This window comes from Xenopus laevis, chromosome 3L (assembly GCF_017654675.1).
Source record: "Xenopus laevis strain J_2021 chromosome 3L, Xenopus_laevis_v10.1, whole genome shotgun sequence".
Taxonomy (NCBI): Eukaryota; Metazoa; Chordata; class Amphibia; order Anura; family Pipidae; genus Xenopus; species Xenopus laevis.
The window spans coordinates 136,430,061-136,449,079 of NC_054375.1; the positions used below are offsets into that span (position 1 = coordinate 136,430,061).

The following is a 19,019-nucleotide window of genomic DNA, read 5'->3' on the forward strand; positions in this document are numbered from 1 at the left end:
AATTGTAGAGTATGGTAGCAGTATAACTAAGAGTTGCTAGGCCAGTTGTTATTTGTAAAATGTAAAATAACTAATACAATACACCAGAAGTATACTCACTTGACTTCCATGAATAAACTTTTATATTTCTGTTTCTTTTTCTAGTTTTCTAGTTGATAATTGGTTATGACATACAACCCAGACTCATTCTGTCATGCAGAAGAATTCAACTCCATCTTCTGAAAGAGGATCAGATAATCAATAACTTTTACAGTTTACACGTCACAACTAAGGTGAGCCAACTGCAGTGACTTACAATGAACCATAGCAACCAATTAGATCTTTAATCTAATTTCTTTCTTGCAGTAGACTGATCAAAATGAATTGCTTATTAAATGCTACTTGTAAATGTATAAGTAAATTAACCCCACATTCTCTGTCAAATTTGCCGTTTTATAACAATAGCCCAACAAAAAAAATAAATGCAACTTGATTTAGATGGTTTGATCCATGTCTGAACTGTAGGTCCCAGTTTTTAACCAGAGTAAAGGCCCAAATAGTTCCACATTGGCCCATTAATAAATACTGGTGCATGGCATTTTGATATTTGCCTGTCTACAGTCTGCCTGTGCAGGACTGCTTCTTTCAGCTGAATAATATTGCGTCCAGTTTACATGTTTGGAACCCATTATTTCCAAGTCAAAGACGGTTTCCAGTAAATGGAAGTGGAAATTATTTTACATAGGGTTTCCAAGAGAAAACAATGTGATGCCTCTTGTTACTGGTCATACTTACAGTGTAACTTCTTCTGACCTGGTGGGAATATAGAAGCCAGAAATGTGGCCAATCAGTGGCTCTCTAGATGTTGTTGCATTCCAATTCCTAGAATTTTTTGTATATTAATTTGCTATAATCTTCTTTGACTTTTTATATTTATAAAATGCATAACTAAATATGTTCATTGTATTCTAGATTGGTCTGTGCAAGGCATTAAGGCAATGGTGTTTGTTCTGTGATGTGAATCCACACACTTTCTTCCCTCGTTGCTACATGTTTAGTGAGAAAAATGAAAAACAAGCATTCATTGGTAAGTGTGCATAAAATAATGTAGCATATCATTATGTCTTGGGTATAGTATCTAAAATCTGGGCTTTATTTCATTCACCTATCACCTGCTTAGAAATATAATTCAAAGTTACATCTCTTTTTAGAAACTAAATATTGGCCCTGTTTGTTCTCACAGTTATAGTCTCATCTTTTTGTTAAAGTATTCTAACAAAAAATGTACCTTTATTTAGATGACTTTAACATGACTGCGGCTTGTGGTATCCTAAAATGGGTTTTGAGAACCAATGGGAAGTCTTTGCAAGATGAAGTTATTCCCAGATGGAAAGAAAAGGAAGCAAAAACGGCTATTTGCATGTCAGGTAAGGGAAAAGCAGCGGCACCTGGTATAGCTACAGCTACTCTGATAACAGAAAATGAGTTTCTTGTAGTATTTAAACAAGACCCCTTCTTTGCAGTGACTATAATTGGACAATAACACCTTGTTCATTTTTACACTGTAAGTTTAGACTTGAAATGGAGTCACTGGCATCTCATGGTTTTCCAACCAACTATATTTGTTTATTGTTCTCAGTTCTTATTAATCTCCTCCTGTTATGTTCTTTTCTGTAGATGCTAAAATAAACAATCATGGCCCTGCAAGAATTGTTCCAGAAGATATTATAGTAACAGCCATTGTGGCTTGCCAGTTTCATCTGTACAAATTGACACATGAGGACGAAGACGACTTAATATGTGCCGGGATAGTTAATAGGGAACAATTCATAAGTGACTACTATCAGGTTATGCAGTAAGTAATGTCAGATGAAAACATTCATAACAGTTTAGATTTAGGAAGAAATTGTCTCGATTATAGGAAAACAGTGAACACTCTATGGGGTGATTTATGAATGTTCATAGAATGTTTGTTTCTTCGAATCATAGTTTTTCTTATAGTTAGTTAAGCCATGATTTTTTTTAGTTATTTAGCAAGTGTAAAGCCCATAAAATCTATAAACACAAAGGCCTAATACAAATCTGATAGAACCTATATTTATTGTATATTATAAACGCATTGGTATACATTATAATGTTCTCCATAAACATTGTATTGCAATAGTGTGATGTGTATTATGTATAACTGTCTCTCATCCCTGCCCTTGTATTGTTACAGTCATGGTGCGCACATACAGAATTCCGACAAGTATGTTGATTACTGCCACCAATTGTTATGTAAGCTGAGAAGAGTGAACCCACAACTAGATATAGATGGAGAAAAAAACATCTGGATTTTAAAACCAAGAGCTTCATCTAGAGGAAGAGGTAAGAGAATCTGTGAAATGGGTACTCAATTGTTGTTTAGGGGGAAACAAAAGTTCAGGTTACTGGTGGGTGCCCCCACAGGACATTAAATGACTCACATACAGTAACTAATGCAGAAAATCATGCAAGAGCTTATATAGTAATAGCTATTTCTATATGATCCATACAAGGGTGAGGGACCTCACCTCCATTGAGGTTTTGGGAGGAGCCATGAGGGTCTTCATCTCATCTCATACATTTTGGCACATAATAAATTCCCATTCTTCATGGCCAATTCACAGTTATGATTATTTCTGTGCCACAATGCAGAATATGTATAAATTAATTCCTAATAAGATGTGTGAGATGTAGGAGCAAAGTGGCAACCTTAGTTATTGGTCCAACGCATGATTATTTTGTTGCGTCAGGTGTTACAGAATGGTTTACTACAATATTGATGTACAAAGATATTGATTCATGTTTTACATGTTATTACAGGGATACGTTGCAGAAATGATCTGAAAGACATATGTTCCTTGAGAAGGAAATGGGTGGCTCAAAAGTACATAGAGAGGCCACTTCTTGTATATGGAACCAAAATTGATCTCCGTCAGCATTTCCTCATAACGGACTGGTGCCCGTTAACTATCTGGTTCTATAAGCACAGTTTCATCCGTTTCTCATCACAGCCCTTCATGCTGGAGAGTTTAGATACGTAAGTAGAGGGTGCAAAATCTTGCATTCTATTTATTTGTTATACAGTAATGACGTGATGTTGATATGACTTCACTGCTTTGTACTCTCAGAGGCTCATGTACAAACAGAAATAAGTCTACTCTCTGCCTTATTTTAGTATGTTACAAGCTGGTATGTCTCGTTATACAGTCATTTAGGAATATAGTGCACTTATTTGAAGAAATGTAAAATATCAATGAAACATTTTTTTATTTAACAAATAAGAATTATATTATAAAACACCTTGGACAATTGTGCCATTGTTGCTAGTGTATACAATGTTTACAATAATGTTTAGGATAAATCACTTTAAGGCATGAAATTCAATTGTTGTTTCCTTTACATCTGTGAAGTGGATGAATATGCTAAAGGCTCTGTTCCTCTAACCTCTGATTCCGTAGCAGTTACATTGGTTACAAGGCTCTATAATTTTGCTCTAACTATGGTAGTCAGCTTGCTAAGGCTAATGAATGGCTAAGGCAAGATTAGAATATTTAGTAGACTCGCTGGATACCAACATTAGATTACTAGTGATGGATCAGGCACATGAACCTGACAATTGTATTGTTTTATCCTTCCAGCGCCATCCATGTATGTAATAACAGCATACAGAGGAATTTAAAGAATGCACCAAATCGTCACCCCAACCTGCCTGAAGAAAACATGTGGCACAGTGACGAATTCAAAGAGTATCTTTGTACAATCGGAAAAGAGCAAGTCTGGGATTTAATCATTATACCAGGGATGAAGAAAGCCCTCATTCAAACTATGTATATATATATATAAAATCAAAACCAAATTAAACCGTTTTTTACACAAAGAGCAAAAGGCTTGTACCTTTATAAATCGTGTTTTTGTGAAAGGAATGTATCACTTGACCTTATTTCTAAATGATTCTTGTTGAGGCTTTAAGTCAGGGACCCAATGAGTCCTGTGTGGGTCTGATTGGGCAGAAGCATGCCCAACCCAGACCCACTGGCCTGCAAGGCCCCCCACACCAGCCACTCACAATGCTCCACTTCCCAGACCTGCTACCTGACCTGGCCTCCAAATTGCTCACTTAACCCCCAACCTGGCACCTGTGAAACTGGAAGTGATGTCACTAACTTGCAGTGACATCACACCAGAGCCTAATCCATTAGGTGGTGTATGAAATTTTAACACAAACTCAGGGGAGGGTGGGAAGGACCAGTCCTGCAGCTTGCCCAAGTACCCAGACAAACTATGATGGACTAACCTCACAATCAGGCAATCAGAAATTTCTGCCAAAAACCCAACCACCTTATGAGTATTTCACTGGTACCCGACCTAAAGCAGGACTCTAATTCAATGTGCATACAAACTAATTGTTTCTATGTTATAGGGATGCACCATCCATCGCAAAAGATTCAACCGAATACTGAACCGAATCCTAATTTGCATAAGCAAATTAGGAGTGGGAAGCGGAAAACATTTTTTACTTCCTTGTATTGTGACAAAAAGTCACACAATTTTCCTCCCCACCCTTTGCATATGCAAATTAGGATTCGGATTCGGTTTGGCCGGGCAGAAGGATTCGGCAGAATCCAAATCCTGCTGAAAAAGGCCGAATCCCAAACTGAATCCTGGATTCGGTGCATCCCTACTATGTTAGAATGTACCCTATTATTTGCATTTCAAATTATACAGGATTTTTATTAAAAAAAAAGTTAAAAGGTTGAACTTGATGGTCCTGTGTCTTTTTTCAACCAAACTATGTTACTATGAACATACATCTGAGCCCTAGAGCCCAGGAATGAAATGCTGCTGTCATCTGTTATAGTGATGGCCAGAAACTTGGCAAATTGGTTGTGACATAGACAATGTATTGGACAAACAAGTTGCACATGAAACAGTACATTGGAGTCCGTAGATAGGGCACCAAACATATAATACATGCTTAAAAATTATATTAATGAAATAGAGAAGTTCAAAAAATAGTGACTAGTTTGATAAAGAGTATGTCGGGAGCCCCATTTATTTAAGGTCAAACTTTAGTGCTATTAGAGCTTTTTGAAACTATGATTAAACTCATTTTCTCTAAAATCACAAATGCCATGAAAGTTATTAAAATATCCGAATATAAAAAGTACAAATGGAAAAAAATTGTAAACAATCGGGGAAAAATACAAATATCTCTGAAACCTCAAAAAAATTTGAGTTTTTTTTAATAGGGAAAAAATATCTAAAAACCTCTAAAAGTCTGAATGGCTAAATATGGTGCAATAGGATAAGTACAGCTCCCATTGACTTCTATGTCACCTGGACATCATGCTTTTTACTATCTTTAGAGAAATAAAAAAGCTAATTTTTAAAAATACAATTCATGAAAACAAATGAAATCCAAATGTTGGTAAATAGGCCCCTTAGTGAAAAAGACTGGAAATTCTTGCATTTTTGAATTTTCAGAGAAATAAAAAAGCAAAGCTTACAATCTTGAATATTTAGAGAAAAAAAAGCACATTTTTAAAAATACGATTCATGAAAACAAATGGAATCCAAATGTTAGTAAATAGGCCCTTTAGTGATAAAGAAAGATGGGAAATTCTTACAAGAGGTGCGTACAGGGGATATAGCGATGTATAATTATAGAAATAAGCACCATGCAATAAATACCGTTGTTTTATTTGCTGGGAGATCTGATGCAATCTTTTGATATTAGAAGAAAGGAGGTTTAAGAAAGGATTATTACAATTTGAAATGAGAAGATATGGAACTCTCTCTCTGAGGCTGTTGTAATGGCAGTTACATTAGATAGATTTAATGGAAAGTTGATCCAGTGATCAATAGTCTAATTTCTCTCTCTTGGGGGCAAATTCACTAAGCCGCGAAGCGCCGAACGCTAGCGTTAATTCGCGAGTGTTTGGCATTTTCGCTACTGCGCAACTTCACTAACGAACTACGCTAGTGTTACTTCGCAACCTTACGCCAGGCGAATTTTCGCTAGCGACGAAACTACGCAAATTCACTAACTTGCGCAGTGTACTGAACGCTACCTTTTACGCTAGACTTCCTTTGCCATCTCAGACCTGGCGAAGCGCAATAGAATAGATAGGGATTGTTTAAAAAAAAGTCAATTTTTTTTCTAAGTCCCAAAAAAACGCTGGCGTGTTTTCTACATGATGGCTGATAGGCTGAAAAAGATCAAAAATTTTTTGGGGCTCCCCTTCCTCCCCCCTACATTTCCTGACTCATGGCAACTTACCTAGACAGTGGGCACATGTGTAGGGCAAAATAAAAATTTTATTTGCTGATTTGAAGGTTTTCTAGGCATTTGTAGTGCAAATACGTGTTCCTCCATTGAAATTTGAATTTCGCACCGTATGCAAATTAGCCTTCGCTAGCGTAACTTCGCTTTATATAGCGAATCAACGCTAGCACAACTTCGCAACCTTACGCTACCCCTGTGCGCAACTTCGGATTTTAGTGAATTTGCGGAGCCCTGGCGAAACTACGCCTGGCGAAGTGCGGCGAAGTTGCGCCTGGCGCAACTTCGCATCTTAGTGAATTTGCCCCTTGGAGTCAAGAAGGAACTATGAAACCCTTTCAAAACGTGTTTACTTTATTGTCCCAAAATGCTTTGACTGAGATCCTTGTATTATATATTATTGGCAAAATGCTTCTTTAAAGATTTCAACACCTCCTTGTTTCTCATGCTATAAACAATGGGGTTTAACATTGGAACAACAGCTACATACAATAAAGAAAGAACCTTGTCTTGTTCTTCAGAATATTCTGTATCAGGTTTCATGTATAAGCTGATAACAGTTCCACAGAATAGAATAACAACTGTGAGGTGAGTAGAACAGCTGGAGAAGGCCTTGAGTCTTCCGACTGAAGAACGCATGTTTACAATTGTCAATATTATGAAGATATATGAAGTTAAAATGAGAAGAAATGGAAGGAGACCTCCCAATGCACCTTCAATGTAAAGGATCATATTAATAGTACTGGTGTCACTACAGGAGAGCTTCAGCACAGCTTTGACTTCACAGAAGAAATGTTTAATTGCGCGGGAACGGCAATACGATAAACCTGATACCAGCCAGCAATACATGAATGAATTCAACGCAGCAAATAACCAGCAGGAAACTGCCAATCTTGTGCAAATAATTCTGTTCATAATAAGAGAATAGCGCAAAGAGATACAAATAGCAACATATCGATCATACGCCATAGAAGTCAAAAGGAAGAAATCTGTATCTGTGCACATTACAAACAGAAACATTTGTATAATACAATAAGGGAAACCTATACTGGTGGCACCTGTTAATAAAACTTTGTGTTACCGCACACCTCCTTCCACTTATTCTGCGTAGTGGTGCTGGTCCACCGTTGACCTTGCCAGGTCACCTTGTTGCTTTGTAGTTTCGAAAAACGGTCCGCACACACCAATATTGCAGTCGGGGATTGTGCCCCTTTTATTAATGCCACCAACAATAAATTTTCAACGTTTCGGGGGGACACAGCCTCCCTTCTTTAGGATAAATTCACAAAGTGCACAGTGCCATATTCTTATACCCTTAACTCCTCCCATCTCATCTGTGTAACATCTCATTAGTATCATTTATGTGATTAACTCATTCAGTTCATTTAATTACAATTTCAGTGTAAATCATGTTTTAAATAATATTACATATATTTCTTTAAATAGTGGAAAGCATTTCTTTCAATTAATAAAAAACATTTTTTACTCACTGCCCCTGGTTGCGTTTATACTTTAGCTTTAATATTTGGAAAATCTTAACACCTCTCGTGTGTAATTGGGCTATCATGATACCTCATCTGTGAAGGAAAAGGGTGATTATAAAAATTATTAAATAGTGTATAAATATCTAAAAAACCTATAAACCACATGTATTACAAAAAACATGTCAAATTAAAATCTTCATTGAGGCCTTTAGGCGAAAGTGTTTTCAGACGCCAAATCCAATAAGCTTCTCTCCTCAATAATGATTTTTTAAAATCAACACCTGCATTTTTATAAATAACTTCTAAAACTTGCCATCTTATTTGGGAGACATTATGTTTCACATTATAAAAGTGTCTAGCCAGTAGGGTTTCTCTTTTATACTTCTCTTTACTTTTTTTATCTTTAGGATCGGTTCCCTCATCTGGTTTGTAATTTCTAATCACGCTTTTATGTTCATTTAGACGTGTTTTAACTGCTCTTGAAGTTTGGCCCACATACCCAAGACCACAGGGGCATTTTAACAAGTAGACTACCCCTTCCGTATTACATGTTGCCATATGTTTTAATTGAATTCCATAACCTTGACTCGGATGGGTACATTTGTCACCTTTAATTATGCCACTACAGTGGCCACAATCGTGACACGGAAGGGTACCCCTCTTGTTAAACATCACACTCTTAATTTTCTTTGGTTTAAAATCAGATCTTATTATTAGGGGTAGTCTACTTGTTAAAATGCCCCTGTGGTCTTGGGTATGTGGGCCAAACTTCAAGAGCAGTTAAAACACGTCTAAATGAACATAAAAGCGTGATTAGAAATTACAAACCAGATGAGGGAACCGATCCTAAAGATAAAAAAAGTAAAGAGAAGTATAAAAGAGAAACCCTACTGGCTAGACACTTTTATAATGTGAAACATAATGTCTCCCAAATAAGATGGCAAGTTTTAGAAGTTATTTATAAAAATGCAGGTGTTGATTTTAAAAAATCATTATTGAGGAGAGAAGCTTATTGGATTTGGCGTCTGAAAACACTTTCGCCTAAAGGCCTCAATGAAGATTTTAATTTGACATGTTTTTTGTAATACATGTGGTTTATAGGTTTTTTAGATATTTATACACTATTTAATAATTTTTATAATCACCCTTTTCCTTCACAGATGAGGTATCATGATAGCCCAATTACACACGAGAGGTGTTAAGATTTTCCAAATATTAAAGCTAAAGTATAAACGCAACCAGGGGCAGTGAGTAAAAAATGTTTTTTATTAATTGAAAGAAATGCTTTCCACTATTTAAAGAAATATATGTAATATTATTTAAAACATGATTTACACTGAAATTGTAATTAAATGAACTGAATGAGTTAATCACATAAATGATACTAATGAGATGTTACACAGATGAGATGGGAGGAGTTAAGGGTATAAGAATATGGCACTGTGCACTTTGTGAATTTATCCTGAAGAAGGGAGGCTGTGTCCCCCCGAAACGTTGAAAATTTATTGTTGGTGGCATTAATAAAAGGGGCACAATCCCCGACTGCAATATTGGTGTGTGCGGACCGTTTTTCGAAACTACAAAGGCACCTGTTAATGTAATAGACAAGAGCTTTGGCTGAATAGCAGAAACATAGACAATGTCCTGTGTTGCAAGATTGCACAAAAAGAAGTACATTGGGGTGTGTAAACTGGACTCTTGACACACAAGCAAAATAATAGTCATATTTCCAAGCACAGTCAATAGATACATCAATAGAACACCCCAAAAAAGCAAAGGCTTGAATTCAGCATATCGGACAAATGCCAGAAGAAGAAATTCTCTTTGTATTGTTTTGAACACTTAGGTCCATAATGTATTCTTTAAGGAAGCAGAATTAGAATTATTTTGTGAAGAAGTTTCTAAGGAAGAGGTTCACTTGAAAGTGCCATAGATGTAAGTGGCAGCACATGTAATTATACTAGATGAACAATTGGTAATACTAATTGGTATTATATTATATATTTTTTAAAATCTACCATTGTAGAAAAAGTAGGGGCAGATTTACTAAGGTTCGAATGTTAAATTCTAATTTGAATTGTCGAGTTGTTTTTTTGGTCAAAACTCACAATTTTGAGTTTAAAACCACCATCTCAAATTCAATTCCGAGATTAATCATTCCCCTCCCCTCTAGTAACTCCAAATTCAATAGGTCGCCACCTAAAACCTGCCGAGTTCACGTAGAAGTCAATGGCAGAGGTCCACTGACCTATGTGAAGAAGTTAACATTCAAGTTTTTTTTCCGAGAAAATTTCATAGATTCAAATTGCCTTTGAATTTGATTCAAGTTTTTGGGTCGGTAACATTTGTTCAAATTTTAGAAGTTCAAATTTTTCTTAAATAAGGTACCATTTGAGTATCGAGGTCATTGGAGGTCATTTGATTTTATTAGAGGTCATTCATAGTGATGGGCGAATAAATTCCGCAAGCACGAATTTGCTGCGAATTTCCGTGTTTTTCCGCCGGAGAATAAATTCAAGAAACTCCCACAAAAAATCCCCTGTGAAAATTTGCAGCCGTCAAAAAATATTTTCATTCAACCATTCAACCTTTGATAAATCAGCTCCTAAATGCTGTATTTGTAATATATACGGTTGGGCCTCTGTGCGTGTGTGTTTAACATATGAGCATGCAGTATTGCAGTAGTATAAATTCTTTTTTAGTCAAGCTTAACAAAGGTGTCTAGATATTTACAGTGCATTATTTTCTCTAGAATGATACAGTGCTAGAAGAAATATGTTTGTAAACCCATATATATATTTATAGATGTAAATAAATGGTAATTGCCCAGAACATCTCTGGGCAGATTTATCAAAATATGAGTTTAATAAATGATCTTGATAAAGAAAAACTCACCCATGTTTTATTCATTTCTATGGGATTTTTAGAATTGTATTTATCAGTGGGTGAAAGTTAGAACTCACAATTTGATAAATACAGTTCTAAAAATCCCATCGGAATGAATAAAACACGGGTGAGTTTTTATTTATTAAGCTTTAAACTCACATTTTGATCAATCTATCCCTTAATTTCATCCCAACTTCATCTGTCCAGACCAACACAAAGCACAATAGCTTCTAAAGTTATATCCAGTTAAATACTGAGCTATCTGCTCTTGGAAATAACCCACCAACCAATCATTTCCATGTGTCTTGCTGAGGTAGACTGGAAAATAGTTTAAAGAATACACTGTGGGACCTTAATCTATTTTATTAAAAAATATAAAAGGCCATATAGCAGGATCAATAAAAGATATTTGTTTATGGGTTAATTCTTTTTACAATACATAACATGCCAGCCAGTGTACCAAAAAAAAAGTGATTGTTTGAAACAATTCACACCAATAAGAATAAAAATCCACATCTCGCAATGTAATATTGTTTCTTAAACTGTTATTGCATTGCGAATCCTCGATTCGTACGATCAGATCTTTGCGTCCATGGCCAGCTTTAGTCTTGATGACAAAGCAATGCATTGTGGGTTGAGCTATCTCTATACTAAACGCTTTTGCGAAAACACTGGCTTCAAATCTTCTAAACGGCTTAACTCTTAAGCGAACTGACTGTACTACTAATGTACTACTGTATTGAGGTATGCCTTCGCTGAGCACAATATTATATGCAGGCTTTCCGTTTCCTTTAAGCTGTCAGTGTTTTTTTGTTTGTTTATTATTTCAAAAGGCTGATTGGGGAAAAAGTTTTTTTGGCCCAAAACCCAGTGTGATTAAGGAAACTCAAAGCGGGTTTCCTTGAAAAAAATCTTATTTTATTGGATAGTTGTGTCTCCAAATGTAGAAACACAATTTGCTCATTAGTCTATATGGCCTATCTACAGTACATTGCTCCTTGCTAAAGAAATGCACAAATCCTCCCAGCACTACTGCACAACCAACACACCAGATACACACACCTCTGTACTAGGGGTTATAACAAATTCCTATATTAAGGTGACACTGAAAAATAAAGTAAAACAGTATAGTGTTTGTTATATAGCACAGGCACCATAAAGATCCATGATGAAGCTGAATACTGACCTTTTTGATTTATGGTCTTACCTATTGAAATCCTTATCAGAAGCAACACTTTACAAAACATACTACAATGTCATATATGTGCAAGTAATAGAGGAAAGGTCTCAGTTATATAATTCTCTCAGCCTGTTGGAGAAGACAACTCTAACCCCACATTATGTTATGTGTTAGGTACAGTAACCTTCAGCATAAATGGAGCTTGTTTCAGAGGGTTACATTTTATTTTAAATTAAGTTACAGGTTTTAGAATCCTTACAGTTTTGGAATGTTAACCAAAACATTTTTTTTAAATTAAAGGCAAAAAATAAAATTTTCAAAACATTTACATTTTCCAAACAAGTATCATGAACTGGTTGTTTTGTGGCCTTATTATACATGGAAAAATATTGTCACACTATTTGCATAAAACCTGCAAAAAATACAAGGGGCATTGCAAAGGGACAGCTAACAAACCCATTTTGGATTTCTGTGTCTGCCCCAATGGTATATCCGTGTCTGGTCTGATACAATTCACCATAGTAAATAATTCACCATAGTAAATACTAGGGACGAGTGAAATTGACTACAATGTGATTGGAGATTTGTTTGCCATTTCGCGAATTTTCGGCTAAGCGAAATGGGTCAGATTTACTGATCACTAGTAAACACCAAATTCATAATGTCGACTTATCCAGAAGCATGTATGAATACCACCAGTAAACTTAATTAATAATGGAAACTAAGCCTTAAAGGAATTGTTCAGTGTAAAAATAAAAACTGGGTAAATAGGCTGTGCAAAATAGAAAGTGTTTCTAATATAGTTAGTTAGCCAAAAATGTAATATATAAAGTCTGGAGTGATTTGATATATAACATGTCAGTCAGATCACTACTTCCTGCTTTTCAGCTCTCTTGGTTTACACTGACTGGTTATCCTGGTTACCAGGCAGTAACCAATCAGAGACTTGAGGGGGGGCCACATGGGTCATATCTGTTGCTTTTGAATCTGAGCTGAATGCTGAGGATCAATTAGAAACTCACTGAACAGAAATGTACCATGTGGCCCCCCTTCAAGTCGCTGACTAACTCAGAGTTAGAGAGCTGAAAAGCAGGAAGTTGGATTCTGGCTGTTTTATTAGACATCTGTTCGCTCCAGCCTTTATATATTACATTTTTGACTAACTAACTATATTAGAAACATTTTTTATTTTGCACAGCCTATCTATTTACCCAGTTTTTATTTTCACACTGAACTGTTCCTTTAAAAATGCAATTGCTGCTAATGTTATTTATCTCCTGTTTATGTAGCACAAATGAAAAGAACACCCAGTGGCAGTGACAGAAGTGTCACTAGAGGGGGGCGGGCCCTGGTGCGTGACGCACAGCCGGGCCCCGTCCCCCTCCGAACGGCCGCATTTGTCAGCGGCACGTGGTCTACCGGGGGCCCTGAGGGGGTGCGGGCCCTGGCCCGCTCGCACCCCCTGTTCCCCCGGTAGTTACGCCACTGGCCAGTGAATTAAAACCAGACGTTACATAGAGGCCTGCAAACTGTTTATTGGTTTAACCAAAGTTGTTTCAACAAATTGGTGGTGGGGGACCCTTTCTTAAAGATGCTGAAGAGTTCTGGACCTGTTGTTGAGGGAAAAGCACTTTTTTTATACTTTTTTATACTATTTCTGTTTTGGCACCCACACACAAACAAGGATGATCTAGCACCCTTAATTGCAAATGTAATGGAACACTAATCATACAAATTGCCATTTATAGTTATCATATCATATAGGGAGGGCATTGTCAGGTACCCACCGGTCTTCAGGCGGCGCGATGCGTTCCAGCGACGTCACGATGCACACGTTGTGACGGCGGCGCAGGGGATTTGCTGGGCGCAGCGTATGGACGCAGGCGACTTTATTAATTTCAGCGCACAGGTGACTCCTGTGCTCAGACATTGTTTTTCCTAGCTACACTGAGTAAGTGATTCTCTGTTTATATCTGAACTTTGACCCTGCTACTGATTACTTGACTTCGCTCCTGTTTAACCCTTTGGAACCCTGCTTGATATTGATCTCCTGTTGCCAAAACTCTGCTTGCCTACCCCAAGTCCCGTTCCCTTCTCTTGCCGACTCTATGTATTTTTCGAGCTTTGTGCGCAAATTCACCCAGCGTGGCCCGGCACTGCTTGGAACCCCGCTTGATATTGATCTCCTGTTGCCAAAACTCTGCTTACTTATTTGACTACGCTTCTGTGTTTAACCTTTGGAACCCTGCATCACCTGCACTAACTGTCATATCTGCTGATTATTTTTCAACATCTGCCTGCAGTTGACGCTAAGTTGACTGCTGTGCCAGTATCCCGCGATGTCCTCCTTGCCCTCAACTACTTCCACAGCTAACGCCACATCTTCCTGTATTTACAGCCACAAGACCCGCTACTCCACAGGTTGGCACATCCTGCCAGGAATCACAGGCTCCGATACTACACCTTCACTAGTCTCCCTTTGTATCCAGTTGAGGGTGCACTGGTGGGGGAGCTGTAGGGGTTGAAATATCAGCAGAATGAAAGAGAGTAGCACAACACCATTATTGTTGCAGATGGGGAGCTCCCCTTTTATTTTTCACCACAAGTAAATCAAAGGGTGGATGAAACCCCCGTCCCGAAATGTTGATTTACTTGTGGTGAAAAATAAAATGGGGGGCTCCCCATCTGCAACAATTCTGCTGATATATCAATGATTGACGTGTGCTGACTGTCTAGAGAGTTTTGCACCACCAAGCAGGAATTTTCATGTTTGGAGCTGTAGGGGTTGTCTTTCTCAATATCTATGGTCCCTCCCGGTTCGGTAAGTCTGACAGGCATACAGATTTATATGCCAAAAATGTCCTTCCCTCCATAGTTTTATCATACCTGTTACTAGTAAGTGTACTACAGTTATATAATTTATTATCTGGAAATTTGGGACCTATGTTTTTTTAGCAAATACCTTAAATCTGCTAAATAAGTCCAACAGGATTGTTTTGCCACTTATATGGATTCATGCAGCTTAGTTACTATCAAGTAACCACCAAGGTACTGTTATATTATTATTATTCTTATTAATAATAATAATATTATTATTATTACTACAGAGAATTGATAAATTATTTGTAAAAATTTTAATTATTTGCTGAAAATGGACTCTATGGGAGATGGCCTCCCTTTAATTTTGAGCTTTCTGGATAATGAATTCAATACCAGTATTGTTCCGGGCATACTGTGTTCTTTCATAGAACATTGCAACCTATTGGTTTCAATTAGGGAATCTGTTTTATTAAATTTCAAAGAAAATGCTTTTGTCAAACAAAGTGGTCCCTTTTAAATTAGAATTATACAGGAGAAGAATGAAATGTGGGCAATAATCTATACTTTAGTTCTTTATATTCATATTTTTATTCCAAAGTAATGTGGGTGTAAATGAAAGTGGAAATAGTAAAGAGACAACTAATCACATGGAGGCCCTGCTTTAGTAGGGATTAAAAATGTAATAAGCAATGTTCTGATTTATGCCATCCTTTAGTATATAAACCTATACACGGATGTACAATGTATCTGCCAACACTGTGAGCTGACCTTTAACACCCATAAGAAAGTATTTGACAGCTCAAAACAAGAATGTTAATAATAACTGGGAAAGAATTCAAAGTGTAAAGAAATCTTTAGAATTAAAGTAAGACATTAGTCATTCTTTCCCTTAAAGGGGTTGTTCACCTTCCAAACACTTTTTTCAGTTCAGTTGTTTTCAGATTGTTCCCCAGAAGTAAAGACTTTTTTCAATTACTTTCCATTACTTTTTTTTTTTTTTTTACTGTTTTTCTACATTTAGGGGCCGATTCACTAAGGGTCGAATTTCGAAGTTAAAAATACTTCGAAATTCGACCCTCGGATTGAAATCCTTCGACTTCGAATATCGAAGTCGAAGGATTTAGCGCTAATCCTTCGTTCGATCGATCGAAGGATTTTTCGTTCGATCGAACGATTAAATCCTTCGAATCGAACGATTCCAAGGATTTGAATCCAACGATCGAACGAAAATCCTTAGATCAAAAAAAGGTTAGCAAGCCTATGGGGACCTTCCCCATAGGCTAACATTGACTTCGGTAGGTTTTACCTGCCGAAGTAGGGGGTCGAAGTTTTTTTTAAAGGGCAAGTACTTCGACTATCGAATGGTCGAATAGTCGAACGATTTTTCGTTCGATTCGTTCGATTTCGTTCGAATTCGAACGAATTTAACCAATTCGATGGTCAAAGTACCAAAAAAATACTTCGAAATTCGAAGTATTTTTCATTCGAATCCTTCACTCGAGCTTAGTGAATCTGCCCCTAAAAGTTGAATGTCCCTGTCTCTGGTGTTTGAGTCTGGCAGCTCAGTAATTCAGGTGCAGACTGCTAAAACTTTGCAACATTTAGTTGATACATTTCTCAGCAGTATCTCTGGATTATTAGCAACTATTGTATCAATTCTAACAGCTGTTTGTAATGAAACTCAGGGTAGAGTCCTGCAGGGGGTCGGGTACCCGCAAAGACGTGCAGTACCCTGCAGGTTGTGGATAGAAGTTCCGGGTGCGGGTATAGACACGGGTCGGTGGTTGTGCGGGTCGCGGGTTGGGCCGCAGGTCTTCTCAATATTAATATTTACTCTACCCACGTCTACTTCCAATTACGTCACTTCTGGTTTACAATGACAGCACTTCCTGATTCTTGATGGTCAGCGGATCCGAGTTGCGGATAAGGTACTTGCAGGTCGGGTAACGGATGCGGGTTGCAGGTCTGGGTTGCGGATTGCAGGTTGCGGGTACGGGTCGGGTATGGGTCCCAAAAAATTGACCCGCACAGGACTCTAACACAGGGATTCTGCTCAGCCAGGACAAAGATAAGAAATGTATCAACTGGATGTATCAATTTAGAGGCAACCCCCCTGCCAAAGTGAAAAATTACAATTTACATGTCAATATTAGAAAAAGGTTACACATAGAAAATAGAAAGTAATTGGAAAAAAGTCATTATTTATAGTGATCTATCTGAAACACACTAGGGGGCAGATGTATGAAGGGTCGAATATCGAGGGTTAAATAACACTCGATATTCGACTAGGAACTAAAATCGTTCGACTTCGAATATCGAAGTCGAACGATTTAGCGCAAATCCTGCGATCGAACGATCGAAGGATTATTCCTTCGATCGAACGATTAAATCCTTCGAATCGAACGATTCGAAGGATTTTAATCCAACGATCGAAGGAATATCCTTCGATCAAAAAATCACAGGCAAGCCTATGGGGACCTTCCCCATAGGCTAACATTGACTTCGGTAGCTTTTAGCTGCCGAAGTAGGGGGTCGAAGTTTTTCTTAAAGAGACAGTACTTCGACTATCGAATGGTCGAATAGTCGAACGATTTTTAGTTCGAATCGTTTGATTCGAAGTCGAAGTAGTAGTCGAAGGTCGAAGTAGCCCATTCGATGGTCGAAGTAGCCCAAAAAACACTTCGAAATTCGAAGTTTTTTTAATTCGAATCCTTCACTCGAGCTTCATGAATCGGCCCCTAGTTGTTTGAAGATGAACAACCCCTTTAAAATTTTGTATATTGCAATAATAATACAACAACTTTTAATTATACAGAAAAAACAGAAACATTTGAAGACAGGTCTCAGTGCCATGCAAAAGAAAAAATCTTCAAATAAATATAAATTTACTGATGTAGACATTGAACTGCACAGGCTTTGTTATAACATGTACAACTCACACAGTTAATTCCTAGTCTGTACAAAGGGATAGTACACACCATGCAAAATGTATATGTAGGACAGTGAATATTTGTTCACCACAAACCCCACCTCAAAAAGCATTATGCCTACATTTCATCACAATGTTCTTTTGCATGAGAACATTTATATAAGACACCCTTAGTTCATAGCAAAGTCAATATGGTCAAATACTTCTATGTAGTGATGGGTGAATAAATTCACAAGGAATGAATTTGCGAATTCTCTGGTGAAAAACCCGCCGCATCAAAACAATAGCCACAAGCATTAAAAATTGTCGTTCCTCAAAATTATTCGGATGCCCATTGACTGTAATGCATTGTCGCAGGAGTTAAAATTGACGCGCATCAAAAAATTTTTGACTCCCATTGACTTCAATTGATTTTGAGAATTTTTTGTCATTTCGTGAATTTCGCTGTAAATTTGCTTTTTTTTTGGTGAAGCAAAATGGACAAATTCGCCCCTTAACTATTTCTATGCATATTAAAGGTAGTAAATTAATATTTATCCTTAGTTTTAGCTGTAACAGACCTTTAATTAGCACCCAAACCTCTTTTCTGGGCCCCTCCTTGGTGGAGAAGCCCCACAGCTTGGCAATCATTTTTCAAAGGTCGTATGAAAAAAATTATACGTAAAAGATGGTGATGTTCAATAAAAAGTCAATGGGAAATATTTCTAACAATTTTATTTATTATTATTTATTTATTTTCCCAGTTCATGATGATATCTGAGTGTTTTGATACTTTTACATGAAAGTAATGAAAGCATGATGCTGCAAGATTTGGCTTGTGGTAGTGACACTGTTCTCCAGTGTCTATTTATGCATGTTAAGCATGTGTAAGTAGTAGCACTATGAATATAGTGGCTTTGTGCATTAATGTTGCAGCCATGCTAGCATTTTCCACTTCATTAAGAAGACTTCCAATCTCAATTTAAATGAGAATCTGTGGCAAATGTTTAATATTTTTTATTACCTAAGCAGTATGTGGGATATCTGAACAGTATCGTACAAACTAATTTTGTGTTTCACTTAAAGGGGTTGTTCAACTATAAATTAATTTTTAGGGGACATGGCCAGCGCATCATGTAACCACATGCGTATCTATACAGCTCCTGCTCCGGAAACCACACTTCAACCTGCATTGGCTTTACTGGGCCAGGACACTTACCAAGATGCCCGAAGCTCCAGAAAAATAATGATGCAAAACTGCTGGCTGACAGGAGCTTACTAGCAAGAAATTGGGAAAAAAATCACACTACCGACACAAAAAGAAATAAAAAAGGAAATAGAACACATCCAATTACCCAATACCAAATCAGGACATAAGAAGAACATACAAAGGAAATTGCATAGATGTATACAAGCAGTATTAGGAATAAGGTCTAGAGCAAATGTAGAATCTGA

The 19,019-nt window shown here is 37.2% G+C and overlaps 1 protein-coding gene across 1 annotated transcript; it reads right to left on the minus strand.

Moving 5' to 3' along the window:
• Positions 1 to 6,676: 6,676 nt before the first annotated feature.
• LOC121401255 (olfactory receptor 2T29-like) lies at positions 6,677 to 10,669 on the minus strand. The gene is made up of 3 exons (XM_041585593.1): positions 10,666 to 10,669; positions 9,360 to 9,611; positions 6,677 to 7,344 (listed from the first exon to the last, which is right to left on the minus strand). The coding sequence occupies exons 1-3, from the start codon at positions 10,667 to 10,669 to the stop codon at positions 6,677 to 6,679; spliced, it is 924 nt and encodes a 307-aa protein (XP_041441527.1).
• Between the last annotated feature and the right edge of the window lie 8,350 nt (positions 10,670 to 19,019).